The 22,853-nt window shown below is 43.0% G+C and overlaps 1 protein-coding gene across 1 annotated transcript in view; it reads left to right on the top strand.

Annotated features, from left to right (window-relative positions):
• The window catches only part of LOC124595341 (cholinesterase 1-like), a 186,080-nt gene that overhangs the window by 130,567 nt on the left and 32,660 nt on the right, over positions 1-22,853 (top strand). Inside the window, exons 5-7 of the mRNA XM_047134054.1 lie at positions 8,578-8,763; positions 14,055-14,257; positions 19,227-19,392. Of these exons, the coding sequence (XP_046990010.1) occupies positions 8,578-8,763; positions 14,055-14,257; positions 19,227-19,392 (555 nt within the window). The remainder of the gene's footprint in view (positions 1-8,577; positions 8,764-14,054; positions 14,258-19,226; positions 19,393-22,853) is intronic.

Genomic DNA, 22,853 nt, shown 5'->3' with positions numbered 1-22,853 from the left:
TCTATGTGCCTGTGGTTCTGTCAGTGTGATCATGTGATGTATCTGACCCCAGGAATGTGTCAATAAAGTTTCCCCTTCCTGGGACAATGAATTCACGGTGTTCTTATTTCAATTTCCAGGTGTGTATATCTGTCCAACGAATACCCGTTTATCATCTGCATTTCTTCTTGGTGTAGCAATTTTAATGGCCAGTAGTGTAGTTGCAAGTGGGAGTGTTCATACATCCGAAAGTCTGTTTTGTGTGGTCGGTACGTAAAAATATTGAAATAGATTGGTGTTTGAGCGATGTGTAACCTATTTTGAAGTAGAATTCAATAGCATTATGACAAATTTTGATACTGATGCCCTCCGTATTCAAAGAAAAATTCTGTAACGACTTCTATTGATTCGGTACAGCTCTTTGTGGAGAAATCCGCGAATAAGAAAGAAATGTAACGCTTTCTTGCCTTATTAAATTTGATCTCACTGTGAACTTCTCAAATCCGAATATGGGGAGAAGCTACAAAAATCATGAATGTCTGTATCTGTGGACGGGCTCAGTGTGGTAGATGATAGCAGTGGATTATGATAATATGTGTTAATGACCTGACAAATGAAACGTTCGAAACAATAAATCGAGAGTAGAGTGATACGGAAGTTATTTAGACTCCAGCCCACTTCGTGAACCTCATAGGGATCGTCAGTTGCAGGACGTGTGAAGCTTACATAGTGTGAATCATGTCTTTAATGCATCATTATAGACATTTAACACATTCATGTTAGCTCCTTTCCATTAATATGCACGGCACATAGTGACAGTGTGGATAATAAGCACAATTTTGGTGTTATGGTAACTAAAAGAAAATTAAAACGAAATTGTTTTCTCCAATTTACAGAGTTAGCGAATCTGCCTATGGAATTCCATTCTATGCCTTGTAGAACCAGATACTTCTTTCTATCACAAGTTTTCGACACGCAGATTCAGTCAGCAGCTCTGTTTTTACACGAAGAAAGACAAATACGATTACGAGGTGTGACTACAAAATAACGTGACTGATGCTGTCCCAAAGTACGCATGCGCCAAGGATGAACGACCAACAGCTGTAAAGCGTTGAAGCCTTCCCTGTCCAATGCGGCATCTCTGTTGTCTGTAGGCAAATCAGTGTGGCCGTGGACTTCATCTGTGTAGAGCTGTTATTTTGTTTTGCTGGAAAAATTACAATTGTAATAACAGAGCAAAGAATTGCCGTGAAGAGTCACTTGAAACTTGGAGAAACTGCTACTGAAACCTATATTTTGCTAAAAGAAGTGTACGGCGAAGACTGTTCATCTCTTAAGCTTAGTTTTGAGTGATTCAAGCTTTTCCAAGGTGGCCGAGAAGACACTGAAGATGACTCACACCCGGGACGCCATTCAACATCAGAAAAGGGTGAAAAGCTCAAAAAAATTGGTAGTGTAATTGGATGTGACCGTCGTTTGAGCGCAACTGTAAGAATTAACAAATAATGCGTAAGGCAAATTTTACGTAACCAAGTTAACAGGAGAAAAGTGTGAGCGAAATTAGGTCCGAAAATTCTCTCGATCGAACAGAAAGAAGCTCGTGAAAATGTTTGTACTGACTCTCTCTGTACCACTGAAAATTCTTCTAATTTCTCGGAAAGAGTGGTAACATGTGACGAACCTTGGCTTTTCCCCTTACGATCCAGAAAGTAACCGCCAATCCATGCATTGAAAGGGGCTAATTTCACGAGAGCGAAAAATTTCGAATGAGCAAATTAAAATGCAAAGCAATTGATATTTGCCTTTAAAAAAAAATAAAAAAAATGGTTCAAATGGCTCTGAGCACTATGGGACTTAACATCTGAGGTGATCAGTCCCCTAGAACTTAGAACTACTTAAACCTAACTAACCTAAGGACATCACACACATCCATGCCAAAGGATTCGAACCTGCGACCGTAGCGGTCGCGCGGTTCCAGACTCAAGCGCCTAGAACCGCTCGGCCACACCGACCGGCTGCTTTTTTTCGATATTCATGGAATTGTGTATCTTCACTGGGTTCCTGAAGGTCATACTATTGCTCAACATTACTACCTTGAGGTTCTTGCTCAACTCCACGAGAAAATAAGAAAAACACAACCCACATAAGTCGCGGGTTCTGGATCAAGACAATGAACCGGCACGTACCGCATTATCAGTTAAGAGGTTTTTAGTCAAATACAGCATTCCAGTGTTAGACTATCCACCTTATTCGCCTGACCTAGCACCATGTGCCTTATATATATTCGCCAACGTCAAATCTGCATGAAAAGTAACAAGATTTCAGTCCGCTGAAGTAGTGAAAGAAGAAGCGGCACTCGTGATCAAGGAGCCCATAGAGGAAAACTTCCAGCAGTTTCCATCAATGCAAATTTCGCTTGGAGCTGTCTAGGGATAGAGGACGGTGTTACATTGAGGGTGATAACAACTAAATATTTATGTTTTTGAAACATACATATCTTACGTTATTTTATAGCCACACCTCGTATTCGCAGATCTAGACAATTCGAAACTGTTTAGCATGCTGCTTTGATGTTGTTACGTTGTAGCGCCTTTCGACTGCACACTCAGGAGTCCCTCCGTGTCCGCGAGCGAGCTTGGCCTCGTCCCGGCTGAACTGTGTCATTGCCGCGCTGACATTGGCGGCTTGTGTTCAGTCAGCTGTTCGGAGCTTAGTCGCTTACGTCACGTCAAGGACAACGCTGCACGGAGACGGCGAAGGCTGACGACTCTCTGATAAAGCGAGGCAACGAAGGAAGACTATAGGGACCAACGTCCTGCCCACGGCGCAGTCATTACACAGAAAAGTTTCCGATGGGACAACTTTGCGAAAGGGAATCGGCTGTATCACATTCAAAGTGTCCAAAATCTACAAGGGCCGTATTTAGAATCTGCAGACCTCTAGCGGAGATGTAGTGGTAACTTACCCGCCAAAGTAGTATTTTAGAGCAAATTAACATAATGTGAAGATGCAGGCCGCTAGTCTTCTTCGCTTGATCCAACCAACTACTTGCTGATCTGCCTTGGTTTTCTGCCGACGATTTTGTCTTGCAAGGTGGTATAAATTATTCCCCTCTCTTAAAATATGCCCAAGGAACTGGAAGTATCTTCGGCTGACACGCGAAGATAAACCTTTTGTGATACTAAGTTGTTATATGAGGGGCGATCAAAAACTTTCCGTTCGAGCGCGTTGTTGCAGCGTATATGTAAAGTAGCGCGATTCACTGCGAGTATACTCGTATTAGTTGCGAGTTTTAGGCAAGGGATTAGCGTGCGTTAAATGCGAAAAGGTGACCTATTGTGAATTGTATAAACCCAGCAAATTTTACATGTATTTAAGTCAAATACATTACATTACCAAAGAGTCAGTCTTAAAATGAAAGTTTTAAATAATGTTATCGCCTTATTGAATGCGCCTACACTATTACTGAAGATACTTATAACATCTTCATAACTTAATTGTCTTAAAATATCCCTTTCAATACCGACCGAAGGTAAAATTTTCCGTCTTCTAACATGGAGATTCAGAGTCTTCTTTTGATGAACTTCAATTCTGATGGTGACCTTTTTCCACTGCTGTTTGTGATCATAAGTGGCAGGTACATCTTAGAATGCCCTAGAAATGAAGGGAACACTTTTGAAACTTTATGGTTCCTGGTTTGAATGCAATTACCTATCGAAGAAATTGTTTTTCGCGAAATCTGACTCATTTCAAACTGCCAAAATTATGTTAACTGTTCTGTTCAGTCCTTGCGATTTTTTCGACTGAAGTGCCACGGGTTTGAACGGGTAACACTGGATATATTGCGCGACGTTTGCGTGGTGAATGGTTGACTTAATTCGTACCAGTACTCCAACGGAAAACTCAGGCGAATAAGTCCCCGCAAAATAGTTACGTCTTTACTACAATAAGGGCGCCTGCACCATAGTATTCAGGAACTTCTTTTAAAAATATTAGTGTTACTGATCGTTTTGTGGTGCGGCCACGATAGTCTGCTGCTAAATGCAGTCATTATACCTACGCCGACATTTTGGAGTGGCTAATACTTTTACAATGCTGTGATGGTGACGTATCGTTGTTATCAAGACGTGATCTGGAGAAGCCCACGTAACAACATTCCACAACATTAATTTATGCGTACACCGGTATCCTCACGTACTTTCTCCTTATATCCAAACAAACTTTGACTAGAAATTCGACGCCCCTGTTTGCATGTCCCCTTACATGCAAACTGGACGTGACGATTGCAGGCTCTGGGATTTAGAAGCACTCAGGTAGACTGCGATGCTGTAACCATAGCTTTGCCCGTCAGCGGTTCGTGGTTTTGTGGGTAACATTGCTGACTCTCAAACACGGGGTTCCGGGTTCGATTGCCGCTACGGTCGGGGATTTTCTCCGCTCAGGGCTAGGTAAGTGGTTGCGCTCACTATCATTTCGTCATCACACACTCGCAAGCTGCCGAAATAAAGAATTGCAAAAGGTGGCCGAACATCCCAGATCGGAGTCACCAAGCTAGTTTTATTTCGCAGCTTTGTTCAAATGGTTCAAATGGCTCTGAGCACTATGGGACTTAACAGCTGTGGTCATCAGTCCCCTAGAACTTAGAACTACTTAAACCTAACTAACCTAAGGACATCACGCACATCCATGCCCGAGGCAGGATTCGAACCTGCGACCGTAGCAGTCGCACGGTTCCGGACTGCGCGCCTAGAACCGCGAGACCACCGCGGCCGGCGCAGCTTTGTCCTGGCTTATCATTATTCACGTGTTTCGCGAAACTCTTCAGGTCCTGGCAGGTTAGTGCGCAAGGATGTGGTTGTCGGACGCCCTACTGCCAGTGCAAGTTCCCGTGACTTCCTTTTTTCCGATCTAGGTGGAAGAATATTGGGAATAGTGGACTAAGGAATTTCAGGCGGCGGCTTGAGGCGTAGCTTACGGGATATAGGTCTCGCTTCAGGCTTTCGAGCACAGCTACTACTGTCCGCGTACGTCCCTACTCGAATAGTTTTGTTAAATAGCAATCATACGAATCGCTACTGCTACATCTCATGTAGAGACAATATATTGCTGAACCTTAAGATTCGAAGGGCGATTTTAACGTTGGGTGAGGAATTAAATAAGATCGTATGATTATTGTAGGGTCGTCGGAAGTGCGGCGAAAAAAATCGGGCTAGATGTAATTAAAATCAGAACATGTGTGTTATTGTAGAGGAACAGAGCACGAGGAACTTTAGGCGTAGGCTTTGTTGTACGCAAAATTGAAGGAGTCTGAAACAATGAAAAATTACTTAAAAAATAAACATAAGATATTTTGTGAAAATGATTCAAGTATATATACCAACATCAACATGCTCATATTCTGACGAGATGGCGAAATACCCCTAGAAAGAGTTAATGAAACTCATAAACGCTATTGCTTTGTGGTAATGCAGGATTTCGGTGCGGTAGTAGGACAAAAACTAAAAAAAGAAAGAAAATTATTCTTGAGTTGGTAACTTTGGGAATGATACCGTAAATGACAGTGGCCACACATTCACACAATTATTAAGTATTAAATGTTAAAGACATTATCATTAATAAAAATGATAAACGTAATTCTAACAAACACAAAATATAAAGTTCGGAGGAGAAGTATCTGATCCATTTACGATTAAAATAGTATTAAGACAGGGAGATGGCTTATCGCCATTACTTTTCAACTTAGCTCTGGAGTACGTGATGATGAAATAGTAAAAGAAAAACCCCCAAATACGTGAGAATTGGACCCAAGAAATATCAAATGAACTTAAATTGATTGGGATTCGCAGGTGACTTAGCCTTATTAGCTAGTAACATTCAGGAACCCATAAATCAAATAACAAGCCTACAAAATGTAGCACAAAATGAAGCACTCCAGATACCATTCGAAAAGACTAAAATGATGGTAGCAGATCCACTAATAATCAACCACATAACAGTAAATAACAGGAAAGTAAAAACACTGAAACACTTTAATTACATAGGAGAAATTATAATACACAACTTGGACGAGAAACCTGCGTTCGATAAAGAAGTCTATCGGTTAAAACTAAATTAAAAGATGGCAAGGCGGTGTTTCAACCAGAGCTGACATACGGAAGTGAAGCTCCTTACAAAGTCATCCAGAAAAACAGAATCGAGAAGCTCTTAAAATTAGAAAGAAGAATAGCTAGAAAACGCATAAATAGGAAATATCAGAAAGACGCACTCTGGTGGATAGTGCCAAATGAAGTGGTGTACAGTGAACTGAAGTCCATTACAAATACCATACTGAAAAAAGGACTTCTTTTTTGGTCACGGTATGAGGACACTAGAAACTAGATAACCAAGAAAAAATATAGAGAAACTTCCGAACATGAAGCAACAAATAGGATGGATAAAGGAAATCAGGGAGGATAAGAAAGAAGTAGAATTAACCTTGGATTATTTCCAAAACAAAATAGAAAATTTAAAAAAATAAAGAACATAAAAAATAAGATTTAAATCAAAAGTAGACAAAAGACAAACAATGAAAAGGTTGTTGGTTTGTTGGATTGTTTTAGGGCGCAAAAACAATTAAGGTCATAAGTACTTATGCCATAACCTCAGATCATCAAGCAGTAAAAGAACTTAAAACCGACTATACGTGCTCTCCCGCCGGAGGCTCGAGTCCTCCCTCGGGCATGGGTGTGTGTGTTGTTCTTAGCATAAGTTAGTTTAAGTAGTGTGTAAGACTAGGGACCGATGACCTCAGCAGTTTGGTACCTAAGGAATTCACACACATTTGAACATTTAACTATACGTGAAGCCAAGTCGACGGAAGGAAAGCGAGATATCAACAAGGACTTCTTCGTAGAGAAAAGTCCACAAAATACGCTGTAGAGACAGCAGAGCTCCCGAAACAAAGATTAAATGTCCTTCGCCATATTGCCACGACGTATAAAAAGTAAAAACGCGACCGACAGCCCGCGCGTCGTTCGCTAAAATAGCCGATAACTCAGACGGCAAATGTACATCAGAACGTAAGTGGTTTAAAACAGGGCATACGGTCAGGAAATGGCGAATCGTCAAAGGTTGACGACAATGGGCACAAAGTGGCGGGGTATCACCACTCAACAAATGGTGATGGCTAAAACGGTAGTGCCCAATACGCACCTAGCTAAAAAGATTCGCGGTGAGAGGGCCGAGAAGTTTGATTCCCTGGAGCTTGTTCCCGTGAAGAGAAGACTAGTGGTGATTCCAAAGTGACACTATCTGCCAACAGACAGCAACATGGAGAGTATCCGAGGGGATGGAAGAGCTAGCGGACCGAGGTAGGAGGACTGCAGCCTTGGCAGCAGGGTCAGCAGCCTCATTTCCCATCAGACCGACGTGACCAGAAAGCCGTCTGAACATCACAGTGGCTCCCTCAACAGCGAGCGAGTGGAAGGTCTTGGACCCGTTGCACTAAGGGATGGACTGTGTACAGTACACAGAGGCTCTGAAGGGCACTGAGAGAACTGGAGCATATGACACAATTAAAAAGCCTGTGTCGCCGGATGTACTAGGTAACCTGACAGACGGTGAAGAGCCTATGAATATTGAGCAGTGCTCTGGAAGCCGATATCGAAAATGATCGATGCCAATGATGAAGGCATACCCGACACCACGGTCAGTCTTAGAGCCATCGGTGTACACGAAGATACTGTCGAGGAGATCGAATCGGAGTAGTTTCCTTAGGAAGCGAATGAAGTCCAAGGTGAACACGGGCCGCCGCACGGGGAACGACAAAAAAGATCAGAAGGACTGGAAAGGTACTGAATAGTTCAGAAAGAAAACATGTCGAAGAAGATGACTAGAAAACGGCTGACTGAAGTGGTCCATTGAGGCCGTAAAAGCAGAAAAATAAGAATGCCAAACACGTTTATTTATTACACATTAAATATTTTCAAGAAGAAGTTTCGACTAACTTTTCGCTTCCGTATGTACTCATATGTCTATACACGACTCTTCTCCTTGCAAAATTTTAATGCGGCGAAGAGAAGCGGCAACGGTGAACAAGTCAATTAATACGCGAAACAGGTGCTCCAGCAGTTTCGCTCCAAGTGAAATACGAAACTTTATATGGATGTCCATGTGGAAGGTCCCTTCGCTTCACACGTTTACTCTTCTGTAGGTCAACACCCTAACTGTTGTGAAATTCGGGTTATGTGAAAAGAATTTAGTTGTCTGTTGACTTTTGGTCGATTGTGGCAGTCCATGTAGCGGCGTGGGAATAGACGCCTTGAGATCCGCACTCACACACTTTCCTAACCAGCGATTCAGCGTGTGATCTACTGAATGTGTTCTATAAGATGCTGCACAATATCAATAAAATTGCCCCTAGCGTGGAAACTACGCATTCGTTCTTCACTCTCCCATAAATCGTTTTCTATACTGTCCAGTCATCCCTTATAATCAATCAGCTGTCATCTATCCTCACCTGATCAAAAATTATTTTACGTTCTTCATAACGTATATATCGAAGAACGCTATATCAGTATCCTGTTCGTTTCTGAATCGGTTGTACTGGCGGTGCTACAGGTTTCCTGAGCCTCGAGAACGAGCTAGCGCCGGGCAATCTCGGACTGAAAGACCAGCACCTGGCGCTGCGCTGGGTGCGTCGCAACATCCGGGCCTTCGGAGGAGATCCAGATGACGTCACGCTCTTTGGAGAGAGTGCTGGAGCTGCTTCCGTGCATTACCACCTACTGTCAGGGATGTCAAAAGGTGAGTACAATTCCACTCCTTTCTCGCAGATGGATATAAAAACTGCATGTCCAGGGAGTAAATAGATGAGGGTAGATGAAATGCAAAGGGAGATGAAAGGCCTAAGCGATTTCAGAAGGTGCAGTGTACAACGTGGCATGTGCTCGGGGTGACAGTGTACAATGGTCTGGTCACACAAAATTCACTTATGCTAAGGTTGCCCATAAAGTAATGCACTGCATTTTTTTCTTCAATATTTCCTTATTAAGAATGATGAGAATTACACACACGAAACAATTATGTTTTACGGACACACCCTATTGTTCCACGTAATCTCCATCCCGTTCTATGGCCATCCTCCACCGCGAAACAAGAGCGTGTATGTCCTGTCGGCTCCAATCCTTGTCCTGGTGGCGGAGCCTGTGCTTCTCTGTGTGAGTCACCTCCAAATCGTCCTCAAAATGTCTTCCGTGAATGGCATCCTTTAATGGCCCAAACAAGTGGAAGTCCGAGGGCACTAGGTCAGGTGTGACAGCCGTGGAAACCCTCACATTTTGACATAGTTCGCTTCTGGGTCAATTCTTAGTGAGCAGATCACGTCCATGAAGTGCGACAGCGTAAGGTCTGAAAAATATCAAACTACTGCTGCTTCTTTTAATCGCAAACTTTTACCCAGGTATGTATTTCTTCGGATGAAGGAAAATCGAGTTAAACGGTCTCAAATCTGGTGAACTCGGAAGATGTTTCAACAGTCCATGCATTAGATCCCTGGTTTCTCAATATCCATATACTTTTGTGGACAAACGTATTTTATCTTTCAATGGGAGAAGACTTTTCTTCTTTGCTCTTATATCCGTGCCTCTTCTCGACCAATTTTCATCCAGTTGACCAAAAAGATTTGCTTACTATTCACCAGTTACTTTGTCACCCTCTGAAAGGTACTTGTGAGGTAACCCTTTTACATTCCACAAAAAGGTTATTATCTTTTCATCTAGACGAAATAGAAATCACTGTTTAGGCATTTGCTTTTGGTCGGCTTACAACCAATTCGGCAGCCATCTTACACAAAATTTTCAGAAAGTTAGAGCTTCATGTAAAATGTGGCGTGAAATTTCTACTGATTTGCCTATGAAGTCATTTTTACTGTACAACATTAATCGGCGATCGAACAATAGTACATTGCTCACTTTCTGAATGTTTTTAATCGAGGCTGTTGTTTAGGATGTCCTTCACTTGGCTCTTCCTCTATAGAAGTACGGTCACGTTCACGTTGAAGTATCAGTTTCTTTAATGTTCAAAAATGAAAGAATGACTTCTCCGAAACTATTACATACAGTTCAAAAAGTTCCCTTGGTGATAAACCGTCCACAAAGAATTATGGGAGCCTGTTATTTGGGATGAACACACACAATACGGCTGCCTGAAAAGGTATAAACAAGTGTGTGTGTGTGTGTGTGTGTGTGTGTGTGTGTGTGTGTGTAGTGTTTTTCAATCAATAGATACTGGAATGTAATAAAGTAAATTGTAATAGTAAAGTGTTGAGTGACATGTTACGTGGAAACCTCTGTCTTGTCACTATTATTGGCACAGTTTCGATTCAGTCCACTCGCACTGGACAACACAAACAAATAGGCATAATGAATTTTTGTTACAAATCGTTACGGAGTATAGCTGTTATACTTCTTAGTGTAGGAAACATGTTTAGTGAAAACAATATTAAGCTTTGGTTTCTATATGCAAATATTACATGATAACGTCGCACCAGACAACTGAGCTATGCCGACTATGCCTCACTTGTGAGCACGAAATTAAGTACAAAAATACCAACATTGCTTTGCAGCGTCGAGTTTCTATAACACTGTAATAAAAAAAACCGATCCAAGTGGAATATTTTGTGATTTAACGAGCAGAGACTTAAATTGAAGTAAAGTATGGGATCTATCGTTCAAATTGATTAGTTCCCGTCGGAAATCATATTGTACACAAATTACGTCTTGGAGACAGACTCCCAACTGAACGCCACCAAGAAACAGTCCTCCTCCTGACAGACTTAGTTTGGGCTTCAAAATTTAAAAAAAAATGCCTGGTTGGAAAGTGTGTGTTCCTCAGGCATGTACAAAAGTTTTGTCAAGTTGAAATGGCTAAAACACCCCCTCCATTTCTAAGGGTTAAGTCTGCATATCAAACTCTATGGTATTGACAATTCGGGTACTCCTTGTCACACACTTTTAGAGGGACTAAACAACTACAGAAGGATGCTAGTACCCTTACGAGGAAGATTCAAAGCCGGTAAGGCAGAGGACTTCATACAGTTTCTAGAACACCTTGATCCGTGCCGAAATATTCACAGGGACGTGGATCCCATATAATTTGGGAATCAACAAAGAACGTGCACGAAAGTTATAAAACAAATAAGACTCTGCACCCTAAAATCATGTCATCGTAAGATAGAAACAATAGAAACATAACTAACTTTGATAACAAACGCCCCAAACTCGACACTTTCAGGATATTTAATTTCTGATTTAACCCTCCCATAGTTCCTCAAGACAACATAACCAACCACTCTCTACCCACATAGGGCATATTGGAGTGCGGATAGTACCTTCTACCAAACCTTGAAATACTTTGTGGCTTTATAACTCAATCGTGGTACATTGGTTACTGTACAGACAGCGAGTAACAAAACTGCGACCGCTATACTGGCAGAAAGTGCTAGAAAACCAGAACAAACATTGTGAAGTATGACAACATTAACTTGAATACAAACTTGAAAATATGGAGCTTACCAGTTTCGTTGGGAAAGTTCGAAAGACAATTAAAGTTCTCATTGTAAAACTTCATAACTGCCCTTTGCGCAGCCCTATTTCTTCGCTAACTTTGATTGCATACGGAACCATTGTGCACAGTGACTATATATTATTATGAGGAAGGACGGGAACACAGAAATCAGTCACAAACCCATTGTTTTTTTATGATTCTTGTACGTCCAAATTTCAGCTTTAAATTGCCATCTTCAGTGCTTAAAAAATACAAGGAAATTATAGAATCAGAATTGATTTGTATAGCTTTAAATAGCCATCTTCAGTGCTTAAAAAATACAAGGAAATTATAGAATCAGAATTGATTTGTATAAAACAATAAATAATATACCACGTTATCTAATAGAAATGATCCACTTTAGTTAACATACCATCTCAGTGACTTATAATGCACCAAACTTCCAGCAGTACATGTTACCATACGATTTTATTAGTGTACTGGAAGAGGGAAACTGAGCTTGTTGTTTGCAACATGTGCAGCAGCCTCAGTTTGCTTCCTGTAATGTAAATAACGCCTTCTGTATTCCAAAAAACTAGCTAACCCAGTTCCTTTCGGATATAGTAATTTAAAACCCATTTTTTATTAAGTAAAATCAGCAAGTGTAGTTGCATATCACATTTAAAATACATCAAGAAACTTCGATCGACGACGTGTTTATTCATACGTTAGTGTTGAAGCGATACACAGAACTGTTACATCACATTCGAATAAAAATTATTTTCCTTTAAGATTGTCTTGATAAACTGTAGTTACATACCAAATGGAGTTCGTAAGAAAGCTAAATTGTGTGTAGTCACTACATCATAGTGGCTTAACTGAGCCACTAAATAATTAATATAAACGAAATATAAAACTTCATACAAAGCGTGTTTTTTAAGTACTGTTAACGTCATAGTAAGATACTGAAAATCAATATGACTTAGTCTACTTTAATCAGGCAGAATTAATAAAAATATACTAACCCCTCTATTGACGTAAATGTCTTACTTATGTTGTAGCTCCAATTGTGGTGCGCTGCTTGCAAAGAACGATATAACGCATTGCCTTATACTGAGTCACTAGCAATAATTGTTCAACGATGTTTCACTTGTTTGATGGTAAAACAGATACAGCAATGAATACTACCAGCAAAATGGAAGAGAAATAGGTCCACTAACAGTAATAAGTTATGTCCTCACACACTACCATGCCTAGTGTTATATTTAAGTAAGGCCAACATTTCATTATTAGTCCTCGTCCTCTGTCGGCTCCTTCCCCCCTCCCCCCCCAAATAGTTTTTCCTCTCCTTCCCCTCCCACCTCCCACTACGCTTTTCCTCTCCTTCCCCCTTTTCTTTCCCATCATCTGTCCAGGTTCCCCCCATCCGTTCTCAGCTGTGGTGTGTCGTATTTGTGCCAACTTTGTAGTGCAGTGTTTTAAGAGAGTCTTCAGTGTTGTGCGTCTTTTCCAAAGTGTTGCGAACAGAAATCATGCTGTCGCTGGGTGTGGTTTTTATATCTCTTGCGAACAGAAACCAGACTGTCGCCGTGTTTTTTAATTGTCTGTCTATTATTTTACCTGTCTGCTTCCTGTGTACTTTATTAGCATCGCCAAAGCTTTGTTTTATGTTTTAAGTTCCACAATTTTCCGCCGTTTTACCATTTAAGTCACCGATTTTATCTCCTGATTTTATTATTTATTATCTTCATTAAAAAGGAAATTCTGTAGGCTGAAGAGCGGCGTACTAAGCTGCTGCCAGCCTGTCCCATTCGGGAGGAATCGAATCTCAATAAAGGAAATTCAATATTAGTTCGCTGCTGGGTCGTGACTTCTCCTGCCCTGAAGCAGGAGACCGTCGATGAGCTCCCAAAATTGGCTGCCCTTCACCAGGATGTGCTCACTGAGTGGGTGAATCCGAGGCCACCTCAGGTGACAGTAATCCTCCATCTCTTCCAGGAGATCCATGAATCTGCCCTTCTCAGTTTCTTTTTTTTTTCTCTTTTGGGTTGCACAAAAATCAATTAGTGATCTTTTACATAGGATTTGTTGGATCGCTTCACCACTGACATATGAAGAAACACATTGTAAATGGACGTTTCTTGATGTATATTAAAGATGGTATTTGCTGATTTTACTTAATAAAAAATAAGTTCAAAACTGCTACGTCGGAAAGCTGCTTTACTTGTTATAAACAACAACCTCAGTTTCCTTCTACCTGTACAGTAACAAGCTCCTATGGTGACATGTACTAATGGGAGTTTGTTCGAGTAGAACTCACTCAAATGATATGATGGCTAAAATGGATCATTTCTATTGTTTACTTATCGTTTTATGTAGATCAAAAGATGGCTATTTGCACCTGAAATCCGGATATGCAAGAATAATAAAAAACAGTGGGATTGCTACTGACTGCTGTGTTCCTGCCATTCCTTTTAAACTGTGTGTCTTGAGAGCCGTCGGCCCTAGGCTGGCCAGCACGGCGGCACTGACCGTCCGCCTTCCTTCGCCAGGGCTGTTCTCGCGCGCCATCGCCCAGAGCGGCTCCGCGCTCAGCCCCTGGGCCTTCTGCGCCGCGCCCCGCCAGAGGGCGCTGTCCCTGGCAGCGTCTCTGGGGCTGCCCGGCGGCTCCAGCGACCGTCAGCTGCTAGAGTTCCTCTCACAGCTGCCGGCCGAGCGACTCCTCAGCGACACGAAGGCCGCTCTTTCCGACCGAGTGAGTTCATGTATTTACTGATGTGTTTTCTCCACAGTGATAGTACTCTCATTTGTTTTGATAACTATCTTCGCAGCCTTTTATAGAACTGTCCAGCCTAATACATAATCTGTTTTGTTTGAAAAAATAACTGTAGTATGTGAGTTTGAGATGTAGTGTTTCAAATGTGGCGATAGTGGGACAAACTCTATTGTCAGCAGCTGATTAGGGAAAGGGAAACACATACAACCAAGGTTTCAACAGTGAAAAAATAAAAATGGAAAGCTATTAAATGTTTGCGCTTTCCTTGGAATACAATAACAGTTACAGAATTTACCATTTTTCATTTCCAGTACATTTTAGTATCACAAATTCACTAGATTAAGTTTTAAAAGTACCGTACAAGAAACTCTGCTGAAATCCGACCTGATACGTTAAACAAGGGTACTTTTAAAATCTACAAATCAAATTTCCTTTTTTAAAAAAAATTAGGTAAGTCACACATATATGATTTAAATTTACGATTTTTATGCTGACCAACGACTTTTAATTGAAATCTTTTGATTAAAATCAACCTTTCAGAACCTTCAAAAGAAATTTAGGATCACAATATTAAAAACACAATAGATAAAAAATTAAACCAAATAGTATCCAACCGTAGTAACTGCCTCTCACTGAAATTACCTGAATTTTTATTTGGGAGCTGGACTGATCGAAATGTACTACTTTCAGTTATCCACAACAACAAGGAATCGCCGGCCGCTGTGGCTGAGCGGTTCTAGGCGCTTCAGTCTGGAACCGCGCTGCTGCTACGGTCGCAGGTTCGAATCCTGCCTCGGGCATGGATGTGTGTTATATCCTTAGGGTAGTTAGGTTTAAGTAGTTCGAAGTCTAGGGGACTGATGACCGCAGATGTTCAGTCCCATAGTAGTTCGAGCCATTTGAACCATTTTGAACAAGGAATCGGGTCCGTGGACATGCCCCTTATACAGACAACAAGATTATTCTCTTGTATGTATTGCATATTAAACCAGGGACCTAGAAACGACGGAGAGGCTTCGTCCCACCCTGGCCCTCAGTGGTTCACAACTCCACAACAGGCCACAGAAGTCCACCCACCCCACCCTCCCCACACCGAACCCAGGGTTATTGAGCGGTTCGGCCGCAGTGGATCCCGGGAACGTCTCACTCCAGACGACTGTAACCCCAAATATTTGTGTGGTAGAGTATTATGATGTACGCATACATGGAGACAGTGTTTGCACAGCAATCGCCGACACAGTGTAACTGAGACGGAATAAGGGGAACCAGCTCGCATTCACCGAGGCGGATGGAAAACTGCCTTAAAAACCATCCACAGGCCGGCCGGCACCCCGGACCTTGACACTAATCCGCCGGGTGGATTCGTGCCAGGCACCGGCGCGCCTTCCCGCTCGGGAAGCAGCGCATCAGACCGCGCGGCTAGCCGGGTGGGCAGATCATTCTCTTACTTAGGTGCAGAACGTTCCGTGAAAGACGAGTACTTCAGGAACAATTCAAATGATTGGTTTATACACAACCACAACACAGCTTTCATAGTAAATACCGACTAACTGCTCGCCATAGCGAGAACAGAGCCAAAAAGCCCATGATATAATTCTATTTTTTTTAATTCCATCTGCCTTTCATACATCCATTAAATGCCATCAATGCTTAACAAATGGAACGTACCATGAAAATATGGAGTCTCGTTGTGTTCACCTATAACAGAGTCAGTATGGAGCGAGACACACCCGTTCCACGATGCTGAAGGAACTCATTATGCTCCACGGAGGCTGCCAAGGCTCCGCTCACTGGCAAAGATGCTTAGCACTCAAGCCATTACGCGTGCTTCCACCCAGAAGAACTTGCACCCCGTAGCCATAGTCACTTCTGAAATGTAGGATATTCATGTAATCAACTGCCCAACCACCGGAGTTGAGTGCATTCTCTGACCGCCAAATTGGCCAGCGGTATCTCCTTTCATCACGAAGAATTATCACTCTGCCTCATCCAGACACTTCCGAAGCAAGCGACACATACACCACTACTCATCAGGCGCGGTAGAGCGTACCATGCGACAGCGCAGAATCAGCTAACTTTCTCTTCACTCCACGCACCTACCCGCTCTAGCCACATGACCCATTACACGCCTCTGCTTCACTTATACTACTGCACGATGGTGCCAACCTTTGGCACACAGATGAACAGATAGCGAAATATCATTTCCTGTCCGCGTCTGTGTGCTCGAACTGTGGGTATTGTGTAATCCAGAGTTGTTTTTCGGTGGTCAGGAAAACAACGAGGCTTTCTCCAGCCTAGAGATAATCCTCCAGAACGGTTTGGGAAGGAGGCCTATGCTGTCGGCTCAAGGGGGAGGGAGACACCTGGATCACAGGTGTCTCCCAGCACCTGTTGGAGGTAAAGTTATGAAAAGACCTGGCAAGAAGGGGCGTTTTACGGTGGAGAGTTATCAGCGCGATCGCGAATTCTCCAGTGAAATTACCTGCAGGCAGTTATTGGTTCTGATTTTTTAAATTTCTTTATTCATGATAATGTTAATGATACTGGTTCTGATTGGTCGAAAGGCCTGAACGTTGAAACAGTTTTCATGCAACGGTTTGGAGCTCGTGAAAACGATGGGAAGATGGTCGAAAACACTCGCGGGTCTGAGGTGGCAAAACCTTGTAGGACGTTGGTAAGATCCCTCCCATGGCCAGCAAGGTCCTCCGATCTCTCTCCCGTAGAACATGGGTGGGACCAGCTCGGACATCAAATGAGTCTCAGTGCCAATATCCTGGATATCAAGGACCAGTTACAACAGTTATGAACCAGATTACCTATGATAAGGGGGCTCCTACTGCCAAGCTCTTTGTAAAATTGACCCACGAAGTTTCATTTTGTTTCCTCGTCCCATACTGGATGCTTCAATATTTTTTCAGGCATTGCAGTTCATTGTATTAGTAGAAGTAGTGGTAATTAGCAGAAGAAACTAGTCATTCTAATGGGCACTATTATATTAACTGTAGTAGTGTTTGCAGTTTCAGTAGTTCCATATGTCTAGATGTTAAATGTATACTGGAGTAATATACGTTGGAAACGACTACAGACTGTGGGTGAGTTAAAGATAACGGATCATGATGTAATAAATAAATTAACTTTATCACGGTTACCTATACATTATATACCTTTAATGACGAACCGTACGATATTGCACCGCGCCTTGCTCAATGTTTTCGTCATTGGCAGCCTGTTTTGGACGTCCTTCACATGGATGATTCCAAGCAGAAGTAGAGCTATGTTAGAATTTAGCCACCTATTTCGTAGATGTAGAAAATACACAGACTTCTCATAAACATTAACTTTTTATTAAAATATGTTGCCTATAAACGGCGCACAACAAAGAATTTTGTAACAGATTAGTATTCTACGTTGTCCGTTTGAATAAAACAGACGCACAGTATGACATTGTTAAAAAGTATAGCTGAAACTATTCTGCCGCTGATGTTGTCACTTGTCACATGTTTTTGACCAACACGCAACAACATAAAAACCTATATGTGTAACCGCCAGATTTGTGTCTGGCCGAGAATTTTAAACCTTGGTGTTGATAAGTTTGATAAATTTCCATGAAATAATGGAACAGTTCTTTTGTGCCATTGTGATTGGTAAGCTTGATTATTCCAAAGATTGTATAAAGAATGTCAACAATGCACAACGTACTGTTCATTGTTGACCGCCGTCTGAATTTGTTAGTATGATGACTACAATTGAAAATGGAATTTAGTGCTGTTATTGCACATTTTCATTTGAAGGGTTGGACTGCCGCACAAATCTAGTTCACGCGGACTCTGTACCACCGTTGCAGACCATTTGCTGTTGGGTAAATGGAACTAAAATCAGTCGGACAAGTATCGAAGCCGAAGCGCGCTCTGGCCGTCCAGTTGAGGTCACCACAAAGGAAAAATCGACAAAATCTATGATATGGTAATTATAGCCTTGCTGACCGAATAAAAATTCACGAAATTTCTGAGGCTGTAGGCATCTCAACTCAGCAAGTGCGTAATATCCTGCACACATAATTGGCTATGAAGAAGTTGTGTGCGAGATGGGTGCCGCGATTGCTCAGTCTGCTAAAAGCACTACAATGTCTAGCGACGTTTAATCGCAATCCGCATGACTTTTTGCGCCGATTTGTGACTGATGATGAAAAATGGATCCATAATTATACATCACAATCAAAACTGCAGTCAAAACAATTGAGAATGGCTGCTGAAAGTGCACCGAATAAGGCAAAGACCATTTTGTCAGCTGGTAAGGTGATGGCCACTGTTTTTTTGGGATTTTCATAGGTTACTTGGAAAAGGTTGAACCACAACTGAACGCTATTATTCTTCATTGCTGGATCGTTTGAAACATAAGTTAGCTGAAAAAAGACCAAGGGTGGCATGAAAAAAAAAAAGATGCTTTTTCACCAGGATAATGCATCTTCCCAAACATCAGCGAAGACAATGGTGAAAGTGCATAAATTGGGCTCTGAATTCGTTCCTCATCCACCCTATTCATCATACGTACCCCAAAGTGACTTCTTCCTGTTCCCTAACTTGAAACTTTGGCTTGCTGGGAAGAAATTTTCATCAAATGAGGAAGTTATGGTTGTAGTCAACGAGTATTTTGCATAGTTTGACAGAAGCTATTTTTCTGGTGGAATGAAAAAGCTGGAGGACCACTGGAGCAAGTGTATACTTCTCAAAGGAGATTATGTCGAGAATCAAGATGAGTTGTTTTCGAAGCAAACATTTTTTCTTGCTTTTTCACCAGACTTATCAACCCATGTCGTGCCACTCGTTGCATTTCAACTCTTTCATTTTACCACCACCATCAGTGTCCATCTCTGAGTGAAGATGTCAGAATCAAGTGCATGTTGCTAGAATGAAGAGTGGAAAACCACATGAGACGTTTGACTCCGCAGGACAGGAGGCGGCTGTTCAACTTCGTGTTCGTGCCGAGCGTGGAACCGGCCGTGGCCGGCGCCTTCCTCACGCAGGAGCCGGCGGCGCTGATGGCGCAGGGTATCTCCCACAGCCTGCCCTACCTCACCGGCGTCCTCTCCGCCGAGTGCAACTTCTTCACATCCAGTGAGTACCTCTGCTGCCCCCGCTTTCTGCGCCCATACAAGGCTGAACGTATTCTACAGCTATAAATCGCAAGCGCAAGATCAGTCCGCTGAATATACACTACTGGGCATTAAAACTGCTACACCAAGAAGAAATGCAGATGATAAACGGGTATTCATTGCACAAATATATTATACTAGAACTGACATGTGATTACATTTTCACGCAATTTGGTTGCATAGATCCTGAGAAATCAGTATCCAGAACAACCACCTCTGACCGTAATAACGGCCTTGTACACCTGGGCATTGAGTCAAACAGAGCTTGGATGGCGTGTTCAGGTACAGCTACCCATGCAGCTTCAACACGATACCACAGTTCATCAAGAGTAGTAACTGGCGTATTGAGACGAGCCAGTTGCTCGGCCACCACTGACCAGGCGTTATCAGCTGGTGAGAGATCTGGAGAATGTGCTAGTCAGGGCAACAGTCGAACATGTTCTGTATCCAGAAAGGCTGTTCAGAGTGCCGTCAATGCGAACAAGAGGTGACAGAGACTTGTAACCAATGGCACCCCATACTATCACGCCGGGTGATACGCCAGTATGGCGGTGACAAATACACGCTTCCAATGTGCGTTCACCGCGATGTCGCCAAACACGGATGCGACCATCATGATGCTGTAAACAGACCTGGATTCATCCGAAAAACTGACGTTTTGCCATTCGTGTACCCAGGTTCGTCGTTGAGTACACCATGGCAGGCGCTCTTGTCTGTCATGCAGCGTCAAGGGTAACCGCAGCCATGGTCTCCGAGCTGATAGTCCATGCTGTTTCAAACGTCGTCGAACTGTTCTTGCAGATGGTTGTTGTCTTGCAAACGACACCATGTGTTGACCCAGAGATCGAGACGTGGCTGCACGATCCGTTACAGCCATGCGGATAAGATGCCCGTCATCTCGCCTGCTAGTGATACGAGGCCGTTGGGATCCAGCATGGCGTTCCGTATTACCCTCCTGAACCCACCGATTCCATATTCTGCTAACAATCAGTGGATCTCGACCAACGCGAGCAGCAATGTCGCGATACCATAAACCGCATTCGCGATGGGCTACAATCCGATCTTTATCAAAGTCGGAAACGTGATGGTACGCATTTCTCCTCCTTACACGAGGCATCACAATAACGTTTTATCAGGCAACGCCGGTCAACTGCTGTTGTGTATGAGAAATCGGTTGGAAACTTTCCTCATGTCAGCACGTTGTAGGTGTCGCCACCGGCGCCACCCTTGTGTGAATGCTCTGAAAAGCTAATCATTTGCATATCACAGCATCTTCTTCCTGCCGGTTAAATTTCGCGTCTGTAGCAAGTCATCTTCTTGGTGTAGCAATTTTAATGGCCATTAGTGTAGGTACGACATATCACGCAGTCCCCTTGTGGAGAAAATCTCCGACCCGGTTGCGAATAGAACCCAAGCCCCTTCAGATAACAGCCTGCCGTGCTGACACCGCAGCTACCGAGGCGGACTGGTGCGAAAGTTTTTATCGTCTGACAGTTGGAGAGACTGGCGCCGTAAGTGCAGAGCAAGCCAGACCCAAAGTTATTGTTTTTTCTTAATTATTTTTCTTCTTAAATCACGAAATTTTTATGATACACTGTCCATCCAGGTTAATGTGCCAGAGCCGCCTATGTTCGACGTCAACGTACTATAATCACTCACAGACGGCAGGTGGCAACACTAGCAGAGAAGCGTTTACAAGGCGTGTAGGGGGGGGGGGGGGGGGGGGCGGCGGCGGCGATGCGGAAAACAGTACAGTCGTCGTAGTGCGGGAACGGAGCGATTTATCTGACGTCCGAAAGGGCCATGATCCTTGACTTTCGAAGCAAGGATGAAAGCATTTCCGAAACGGCTACTTTTGTGAAAGGTTCGCATTCCGCCGTGGTTAAAGTATACCGCGCATGGCAAAATGGCGCTGCCCAAAACCGGAGCTCAGGTAACTCTGGCGGACCGCGGGTCGTAGATGACAGGGGTGAACGACGGCTGTGGAGCTGTGTACGGCGAACAGACCTGCAACTGTTGAGTAACTGACCACCCAGTGAATCAAGAGACTACCAGTAGTGTATTCTGAACGGCCTTTTAGCGAACGTTGCTGCGTGTGGACATCGACAGCAGACGCCTGGTTCGTGCACCCATGCTGACTGCTGATCATCGGCAACAAAGGCTAGATTTGCTCGCCACTACCGCAACTGGACGTCCACTGAGTAGCAAAAAATGTTCAAATGTGTGTGAAATCTTATGGGACTTAACTGCTAAGGTCACCAGTCCCTAAGCTTACACACTACTTAACCTAAATTATCCTAAGGACAAACACACACACCCATGCCCGATGGAGAACACGAACCTCCGCCGGGCACTGAGTAGCGAGTGGCGATAGATGGCCTTTTCAGATGACTCATGTTCTATGTTCCATCGGACAAATGGAAAAAGTCCTGCAAAAGTAGTCGTAAGGGTCCAGGTCGGAGGAGGAAGCGTTATGATCTGGGGAATCTTTTCGTGGCCTTCCCTAAGTGATCTATTTCGTTCTGGAAGGTACAGTGGATTAACACAAGAATACGTCTATCCTTGGGGACCATGACCACTACTAAATGAAGTTTGTTGTTCCTCAGCACGATGGCATCTGCCAGCAGGACAATGTGGCATGTCACACAGCTCACAGTACGCGTGCGTGGTTCGAAGAGCACCAGGATGAATTTACCGTACACCCACGGCCACCGAACTCTCCAGACTGAAACCCAGTCAAGAATCTGGGGGACCACTTCGATCGGGCTGTTTGCGCCATGGATCCTCAGCCGAGAAACCTAGCGCAGCTCACTCCGGCAATGGAATCGGCATCGCTCCATCTCCCCATCGGTACATTCCAGAACCTTACTCTTCCTGCTCGCCTCGAGAGGCCCGCGTTGAAAAAGTTGGTTGTTTAGAATTCTGACAGATGATCACATTAATGAGACCGGACAGCGTACTTTTGCGTCCCAAACAGTAGTAAACTATAAGAATATAAACACAGTATTTCACACATGAGAAGCATATATTTCTGCAGCTATCTGTTCGTATTATGATAGGCACTTTCCTCGACACGTAACAGTTTTGGACAGAGCCTAATGATGCACATTCTTACACTTCACCTCCACTATCCACAACATGAATATTTTTGTAAATGTTATTACATTCTATTCAAAAGACGACTGCATTGAAGATTCTGCCGTTCGTGGCTCACATGTGGTAATAAATGAGGAATTAGTTTCTTCCGTGATGGGGAAACAGTTTTATTGCCTTTGACATTTTATCATCATCTCTATGTGGTTTTCTCTTCAGCTGAAATTGACGTGGCTTATTTGGTGTGTTAAACAATGTAGGTACTGCATTTCATACACTTTTCCTACGTTCCACAATTATCAGTTTGGCTGGAAGTAAAGCGAACAAGAC

Source organism: Schistocerca americana, chromosome 2 (assembly GCF_021461395.2).
Source record: "Schistocerca americana isolate TAMUIC-IGC-003095 chromosome 2, iqSchAmer2.1, whole genome shotgun sequence".
In the NCBI taxonomy this organism is placed as follows: Eukaryota; Metazoa; Arthropoda; class Insecta; order Orthoptera; family Acrididae; genus Schistocerca; species Schistocerca americana.
This window is presented reverse-complemented; position numbering and strand designations above follow the sequence as displayed.